At 44.9% G+C, this 9,228-nt stretch overlaps 1 protein-coding gene across 1 annotated transcript in view; it reads left to right on the forward strand.

Moving 5' to 3' along the window:
• ABI3BP (ABI family member 3 binding protein) overlaps window positions 1–8,619 on the forward strand; it is a 157,542-nt gene extending 148,923 nt beyond the window's left edge. The window contains exons 55-58 of the mRNA XM_080375959.1: window positions 425–454; window positions 1,444–1,605; window positions 5,398–5,511; window positions 7,395–8,619. Coding sequence (XP_080232085.1) covers window positions 425–454; window positions 1,444–1,605; window positions 5,398–5,511; window positions 7,395–7,510 — 422 coding nt within the window. The 3' untranslated portion in view covers window positions 7,511–8,619. The remainder of the gene's footprint in view (window positions 1–424; window positions 455–1,443; window positions 1,606–5,397; window positions 5,512–7,394) is intronic.
• The last annotated feature ends 609 nt before the right edge of the window (window positions 8,620–9,228 follow it).

Consider the following 9,228-nt stretch of genomic DNA (forward strand, 5'->3'; position numbering starts at 1 on the left):
GTTTTATTTTTTTCTGAATTGCACACATCCATTTGGGCTTTCATAGCCAAATCTTGTGTGGCAAGTATTACGGAGGGGTCCTTTGTATTATTTAAGTTTCAAAAATCAAATTTTAAAAGAGATGCAGTAAAGTTGGGTTTTTACTTGTTACAGATTTAAACTTGGTTTCATAGAACCGTGTTTGCCTGGTATTGTCCCCAAAGTAAAGTTTTTAAAAGCTCATTGATACTGCCTTTTCACATAAGAAATACATATATTTTAATTTAATTTAATACAAAAATGAACTTTGCTTCCAAAGCTCTTCCTGTTTCACAAATTGCAATTCATGTCAACTGTAGAAAATCACCTACCAATGCTTTTCCATTGAAATATTGGGAAACTGTATTTTTCAGTGTCTGATTGAATGTTTGTGTTCTTCCTCCAGCGGACCCAAGAGTGAGCGAGCCGATTTCAAGTAAGCCTTTTATGTATAGCATCTTCTAATCATGAATTTCTTCAGAAATGAGATAGCATAATTACAAGGGTGGTTGCTGTACTGCACCACCTAAATGAGTTATGGAATCAAACCGCATTCACACATGATCTCACTCTTCCCACCATACCCCTGGTAAGGAATTCATGCCAGGCTGCCTGCTTACCTGAGCGGAATGCAGTCAAGGTGATGCCGTGCTCCCATGGCACTGGGGTGGCTTCAAACCAACGTACACAAATGAGCCAAGGACAGCCTTGTATTTTCTCAGCCTTGTCATTAAAGCAAAAGAAAGCTCTGTAAAACAAGTAAGCTCCTCCACACTTTCTAAGTGAGCTAACAGAGCACAACTCAGAGGATACTATTTATCTGCCATTGTGTTTTAAAAAATTTTCTGCTTCTGAAGGCTTGATCCAGCTCTGCTTTAGGCCACCTACCAGACTCTCGCTGTCTTTGGCAGGAGGTGGACAGGGATTTTGAAGAAGAGCTGAGATGGCTTAAGCAGCTTGGGCTGCCTTTTGCATTTGTAATGGCCATCACTGACAAAGACTGGGACACCATTTCTTTCCATATAATTCATGATACTTAGTTTTTATGTGTATATTTGTTAAATCACATAGTTTGCTGCAATTTCACTGTCCTGCCCTGAACACGCTGAAAAACAGTGACTGTGTCATGAACTTCGTAAATGCCAGTTTTGCCAGTACGCAGGCATTTTCCCCCTATCGAGGTCCCAGAACAATCTTTTTCCAAACTGGCACCACACACAGAGAGCAGCAGCACTTCACTGCATCAGTCGTATCTGCACCCTTTGGTGCTTCGCTGAAATACCTTTCACGTTCAGAATGCAGGTGACTGGTGCCGTGATGCGTTCTGCTCCATCAAGGCGTCTAATTCTGTTTATTTGAATGTAGTTGTTGTGTGTAAGTCTGTACTCAGTGTCATGCTTCAGCCTCTTCCTTCCTCTCCTGCAGTGGGAAAGGATGCTATCTGGACTGAAATCCCATTCAATTCGGACACCTATTCAGAATGCAAAGGGAAGCAATATGTAAAGAGGACTTGGTATAAGAAGTTTGTAGGTGTGCAGCTGTGTAATTCTTTGAGATACAAGATATACCTCAGTGATTCACTTACAGGTAAGAGACATTCAGATCAGTGTTGTTCCACATTATGCACTCCTTAAAGACACCACAGTTTCAGAACTAATAGTTTTAACAAGACGAGCTCTGCTGAAGTGCTATCAGTTATATTTAATGTAGTCCACAGGCAGATTAATCATAAACAGTAAACTGCTTGTGCTCCATAATCATTGATGTATTTGATACTAACTTTTCAGACTCAGGAGTTACTTCTCTGTGACGATAACCTGATTTTAAATACCTGCTAGTATCCCGGGGTTCATACAGAAAATTGATAAAGATCAGGTGTCTGCCAGTGAACAGCCTATGCTGTAAAGATGCCAAATTTGTGTTTAAAGGGTAGCCTGGAATAGCTCTTAGATAGAGGATTAGGACCTAATTTTAGACCAGGATTAGACTCAGTCATTCCCATCCCATTTGGTAAACATCTGGTTACTTCATCACTGTGAGGCTTATAAATCCATGACTTCAACTCTAGTCAACAGTTGTTACTGCCTGCTTTGACATTTTCGTTTTGTTTTCGCATTCCCTGTTTTTGCTTATAATCTCTTTCTCCCCTCCCCCCCACCCCCTTCTTTTTCATATATTCTGGTTTATTACTAATGACAGTTTCCTGGCCTTATCTTCTCAAGTTTTGTTCCGTGTCTTAAGGTAACGAAGGCGCGATGGATTTGAGACATGAATCAAGGGACTCATGCTGTGTGTAAGCTGGGGAAACAGCCTGCAAAAAGCATGTTTCAGTTAGTTGATAGTTAAGCTGAACTTCGTGTCTCATGTAGATTGTACAAGTTATATTTAGTAGTATGTTAACTTCTAATAATCCATCCCAAGCTTCTGGCTTTCTTCTGTGTGCAGTCTTCTATCAGAGCTGCATGGAAAACTCTGTCACAATGGTGTTAGTGTGGTGCCCGGAGCACAAGGGCTGTAATACAAGTGTGTTCGGGAAGTGTCTTTTGAGTGCAAGTTAGGCAGTATGTTCATCCCATCAGATTGAATTAATGGGGGGAAACTGGGGCTGAAAGAATCAACTTTCATAACCCAAAGTCGCCCCATCTCAGAGCTCAGCACCTGACAGGAGCAGGGCTCTGGTCTCACGTACATAGACACATGGAAAGCAAAGAGCAGGGGAGTGTAGGGCAGCCCACGCCGAGACCCTTCCGAGCTCCTGGCCTTGCAGCCGGCACCATTCGCCCATGAGCAAACAAGGAAGGAAAGCCCTGTCGTTAATAGTAAGTACAATACCTCAAACATAAATAATATCTTGGCTATTAAGTGAATAAAAGCGACTGGTTTGAACAGAGGTATCATTCATTCAGCTGTTGCTGTACTAACCAGCTGCGATCAAATTTCAGACCCTGGCAGTGAGGCACAGCGTATCGCAGAACCAGCCAGCAGAGGAAAGACCCATGCTAGTCCAGCAGGACTAGACTTCAGCCCTAAATCAAGTGAATTAACACTGCAAGGAAAGCTACTTCAATCTTAGAAGAAAAGTTTAATATATTGGGAGCCCATTTTCTTATTTTCATTAGATTGTTTTTGCTTTTGCTGGCAGGGTGGCAATGTGACTTCGGTGGAGAAAGACGATGGTAGCTACATTGTACTCATGATACTTGCTAAGCCTGGTTCTTGCACTTGAATTGTTACAACCAGTGCTGCCCAGTTGAAAGAACTGAAATATTTATGTAGAAGGTCTCCTAAGTGAGACTGTCGTGGCACAGGCCTCTATACACGAGTCAGGCGACTTCCAGTTTGCAGCCAAACGATGTGTCTCACTGTGGCGCCCTGTCCCATCACGCCCCCAGGGCCAGCTGGGCAGCGCCAAGGGCTGAGTTCCACCGTATGCTGACAATACCTTCCAAAGCTTTGCTGCTTAAGCAGCGTAACAATCTCAAAATTTGGGTGCATTGTGGCAAACAACCATCTTTGTGTGGTGGATCTTAGCATGAATGTATACCTTTAGTGTTGCAGAATCCGTAATGTATAAAAGAAAGACAGTGTTTTAATTTTCTTAAGACCACCCATAAGGGAACACTGGAGGGGAAAAAAAAAATTACTTTTTGCTAGAATAGCTCTCCCCAAATGAGAAAGATGAATCTAGTCATTGATTAGCTAAATGTTTTTAAGTGTGTTCCTTTATTATGGAAAGGACTGGGCAGTAAGAATTTAATAGTCACTGAGAATGCTGCTTATGTATAGCAATTGCTTGAATTACGCTTAAGTTACGCTGTGGGCCAGAAGAGTATGTGTGGATCTGAAAGTTACTGCTCTTGTGTTAGCCATAAAAATCTGTTCTATTCTGTCTCTCATGAAGAAAAACTGATCTACATTACACATGCCAGGACTGTTCTATAAACCAGCAACTACTGCTGACCTCATTTAACAGTCCTCCAGAGCAGTCACTGTAGGCATTCCAGAAAAGCAGGCCACCTAAATTAAAAAAAAAAGGTATTTATTGAGGAGAGGAAAAAAATAAATTCTAAGTGTGACCTTCAACAGCCGTGGAAAAAAAAAAAAAAAAAAAAAAAAAGCCATTTTGGGCAGCCTGAATGTTCTTAATTTCAGACCAAAAACTTCTGAGAGGAACTCCCTCTGACCAGTTCTGCTATGGAAAAAACATGCCTGCAGCCAAAACTAGATAGTAATAAATAATTTTCTAAAGCTAGAGAAGAACTGTGTGCACAGAGACCGTCAACTGGAGGTGAGAATTTTTGGCAAAGTATTGATCCGATCACAAAAATATGAGTTTGTTGGTAGGCTGCTCTTAGGAATTGCACTTTTGGGAGCAGTATTACAGGCTGCCTCACCACCTCCCAGATGGCCAGGCTGGCCCAGCTTCAAGGCTACGGGACACCCAACATCTCCTGGGTAACTGGAATTTCTGCGTAGCTGATACCCAAGTGCTGGGCCTGTTTGTAAATGCCCTCACCTCTCCTTTCAGCCACGCAACCACAGGTTGAACATAGTAAGAACAAGTGATGTGAAAGGAGTTTGGAAAAACTGAAAGTTTACCTGACAATGTTTCCTGCCAAGGCTTAGGAAGAGCGCACACCGTGCCTTCCTCCGTCTTCTGAACCGAACTAATGTCTTGCAAAACAAATCAATTAAGTAAAGACATCTCTCCATCAAAACTCCTTCACAGTGAGTCCTCTTGTTACCAGGAGGAGCCGCCCGTAACATTAGCACACGCTGCATGGGCCGCTTGAGACCTTGCGTTCTACAGTTGCAGTCAAGTGTCCTGTTAAGCAGTCCTGCACATAAATCCGCGGGCACACTCCGTGCTCTGGATAAGCAGTTACTCTGCCGAGGTCATCCGTTTGTTGAAGGATATCGACTGCACACACAAGTCATAAAAACATGATGATTTATAAAGCAGGCCTTGGCTGTGTTGGGAGGTCGTCTATGGAAACATCTTTTAAGGTACTGGGGGCTTCCTGGGCGGGAGCCAAACCTGCCTTCCCTTCGGATCATCAGCAAAACTTACCTCGGTTTTGATACAGCCAGGCTGAGGTTCTAGGTAATAACAGGGTTTCACTTACTGTATGAAATGTATGGGGGGGAAAAAGCACATTCGGGCATCGATTTTGGCCTGGAATGGGGCACTTCTGTCTTTACCCCTGAGCCCCCGACTTGTGAGTATGCACGTACTGGTCAAATTACAGCTTCAGGTCTTAAGAGGAGAAGAACCAGTGGCATTCGCCTTGGCTGCCCGTGGAGCGAAGCGCACAGCCCGTTGCTTCCGGTGCTTTTTGGAAATAGCCTCACTAAACATTGCTGCTTCTTTGCTTTCAGGAAAATTTTATAACATAGGAGACCAGAGGGGGCATGGAGAAGATCACTGCCAATTTGTGGACTCATTCTTAGATGGAAGGACAGGACACCAAGAAGATCAACCAGTCAAAGATGGTAATTCCTTACGCCCGTTGCTGTAGCAGACCTTGGCAGTTCCTTTGTGTGTTTCTTTTTCCTGCCAGTGGATTCAGCGCCCACTGCTGGGGTGGGCGATGGGAAGAGACCACCAGCTTTGCAGGCAGGAGAGAGTCGAGCAGGTTTTGAAGACAAACAGTGAGTTATTAAAGACTGTTATGACTTGGGTCCTGTTAGGTAGTAAACAGCATGTCTGCTGTTTAAAACATTCCAAGAGATTATTCACCGTTGGTATTACGTATTTAAACCCAACCACAAATTTGAGTTTGCAGAGAGGCATGAAGTGTTATGTTCAAACTAGCAAGGTTGACTTAAACTGCAGTAAATCATCAGCTGGGCATTGAAGGGCTTTGTTTAGTGCTAATGAGAAACTAAAAAGTTCTTACTGGAAAATATAATTCATGCTGCAGTCATTCTGTGCGCACTAGTTTGAACTGGGTGCCCAGAATTCCACTCTGGTCTAAGTGGGCATGGGACTGGGTGTCCTAAACGCAGCTGAGACCTGCCTGGGTACTCTTCAGATGTTGCCAAGGCTTGAGCATAAGAAAATGGTACTTATGGCAGCGGAAGGTGGGCAGCAGTGCCAGCGGGAGGTGTTCCTTCCCCTGTGGGCTGTGCCGATGGACACCTGCGTGCTAAGTGTGTCATAAAATACTTCACCAAGGAAAACAGCGGAATGGTTTTCAGTACAGTTTCAGTGTGTTGACCAAACCTTCCTGTGCGCGGTGCTTCCTTTATAAAGCACCTCACAGAAGTGCAGAGGTGTGTCAGGGTAGGTGTGGGGGATTAAAGTGAAGTGCTTAAAGTAAAGTAGGTGGATGATCTGAAAGGTGTTTATGTAATTTTTTTAGGTTTTAGGAGGGCTTTGCTTTTCTTTTCCCAGTCAGCCTTGTCCACTTGTAAAGGTATTTTGTTTGTGTAAGGGATTGTCTGAATCCACTTGGGCGTTGCCGGGACAGCAGCCCTCTCAGTTGTACCAGATTCACAAAATATTTTTAAAAAGTCAATAAAAAAAAACTTTTACATAAAAAACTTACTACCCCCACTTAAAAGACACTTAACATCTATTTGTGTTCAGCAACTGGATTTAATTGAGTGGAATCATGAGCTAAAAAAATACAAAACCAAAAACAAAACAAAAAAACCCCAACGGAACAAGAGAAAAAAAGCTCCCACCTGTCCTGCAGCTTGTATTTCTAGTAAGTGACCAGGAGAGAGCAGAGGGATCGTCCATTACTGCCCCGTTCCCGGCCAAGGGCAGGGCAGGGGCCTCCAGGGCTGGCAGGGGGTGCAGTGCGTGCGCCTGCTTGCACCCCTGCGTGTGCACGCGCGTGCTGTAGCTGCACGTACGTTCCTGGCGATCGGGTTGGATCTGGCACTAGTTGCTCGCCTTTTGAACGTGACGTGCACGGTTTGAGCGGGAGGCGCCTGTGCCCTGGCAAGCGGGAGGTACAGCCTTCAGCGTGGGAGTGGGGCGGTGATGTGAAGCAGGCCCAGCGGAGGGTCGCTGCAGTGCCAAGGCTGCTGCGGCGGGACTAGTTCATCCTGGTAACTTTGCGAGGAGAACGGCCTCCTGGTCCGCCCGAGAAGACCCCAGCAGCACCCCAGAGGGGGAGGAGGGGGCAGCAGCCTCACCCACCCCTCCTCCAGGCTGCGGCCGGCCCAGGCGCTTCCGCATGTCCTGGAGTTGGGGGGCGAATGCAGCTGTTGCAGCTGTTGAGCTGTGCCCTCGGCTCGTTTGTGGGCAGGGGGTGGCAGCCCAGCGGCCAGTGTAGCCCACTGCCCGAGTTGCGTGCTGACTGCACAGGGCATCGGAGGCGCAATGGGGGCTTCGTGCAAACACCACGCTCTCTCTCCTGCAGGCTTTTTCAGGGCAGTTCGTCAGGAACCTGTCAAGTTCGGAAAAATAGGCGGGGAGACTCACATTAACTACGTGCGCTGGTACGAGTGTGGAACATCGATACCTGGGAAGTGGTAGCTGCGATGTGAACCTGGCGCAAAGGCCCAGTATCTGCCACCGCCGGCAGCTGCCCAGCGCAGGCCTGACGCCGTGTACGGCACGCCTGGCCCCTCGGGGAGTTTGCTGGTGTGCAAGGGCTCATACAAGTCTAATGCCAATACCGCATTAATTGTGTAATAGCGTAGGCTGCTTACTGTAGTTATCCAGTTTTACAAATTTGTTTTTAGATTAAAAAAAATCCCAACCAGGCTAGGGACACGTCATAGAGTAACGTGTAGGGAAGCTGGCTCCCTATTCTTGAGGTACGGTTTATAGGGTATCGTAAAAGATACAGTGTGTATATTATTTATCACAATGTTGTAATAAATGTTTAAGGCACAGTTATGGCAGTCGTCATGGATTGGAACGTGTGTCAGTTTTTAAATATTCACTGGTTTTCTTGTAACCCAAGTGCCATAAGCTACCTGTCCAGATGGATCCATAATGTCTCCCGGTCGTAAATTACAGAAAAGACCCTGCAATGTTGGATACCCTGCACCCAGTAAGCTTGAAGCACTTTCTCTTCACATGTACAAACAGTTCATACCCTGCCAAGACGTGCCGGTAGGTTGCTGTACGCGCAGCTTTACCCACCAGGCCAGTGGGGCTTTCCCCATCTTGGTTTTCAAACATCGGCAGGGGCAGCTGAGCCGGCCAAGCCCCCCAGCCTGTCCCTGCAGTGGCTGGGTGCCGGGTTTGGGTTCCTCAAGCTGCGGCAGGCAGGCACGGACGTGCCTGGGATTCACTGAAAAGCCCCAACAACTGGCCTGCACGGCAGCAGCATCTCATGACAACACAGCTTTCAAAGACAGTCACTGGTTCAAAAGTCATGTGCACGTACAGCGCAGGGGGACTTGGAAAGAGAAAGGAAACAAAAATAAGCTTGTTATGATAGTCGGTCAGGTTTAATTTTATTTTTTAAAAAAAGGTGGGTTTAAAACATTTTTCACTGGGGACAAAGGGGAAGTAGTGGTAACTGAACTTAAAAAGTGCTTTACAGCTATTTTGATTAAAACCTCTCCCAAAGCTACTTGTTGTACTGCTTGAACATTTATGAACTAAATAAAGAGATGTAGGTTTTTTTTAAAGGTGTTATTCATTACATTACTAATGTATTGAAAAAATATGAAACAGGAACACCCATATATATATATATATAGTAGAAATAGTCATTTATAGAAAATGCCTTATAAAGTACATTGCAGGTACACTGTACTCCTAATAAAATATTTTTTAATCAAATGCTTTTCTTTTCTGAAGTGTTTTACATGAAAACAAGTATTAGTTTTGTGGCAAATGCTGTTACTTCAGGACACAGTTTGATCCGACACAGGCACAAGCCAAACCGTGTGACAGCACCTGCTGTCTCAGGTCCAACCGCCGTGGCAGCAGCAGTGTGTGGGTAGGAATGTGTCACTCCATTTCCTCATTTGTCTTCATGAGAATACACCCAGCTTGATCCAGTTCATTTTCTTTTTTTTTTTATTCCCTACTTAATGTATTCCTAGAATCCATAAGATGGAAAATACTAACTGGGAGAAGGTTTTGCCCTTGGCTGTTACACGGGCTACTGAATTCGTTACAGCTCTTGATCTGCTTTTTCTTGGCTAAGAAGCGAGTCACTAGAATTGCACTCCCAAGTTTTTCTGGGTGGCAAAGAACCTGTGGAAAGTTGTTCCTTTCAAAGAGCTCTTTTT

This window comes from Falco punctatus (assembly GCF_963210335.1).
Source record: "Falco punctatus genome assembly, chromosome: 2".
NCBI classification, from domain to species: domain Eukaryota; kingdom Metazoa; phylum Chordata; class Aves; order Falconiformes; family Falconidae; genus Falco; species Falco punctatus.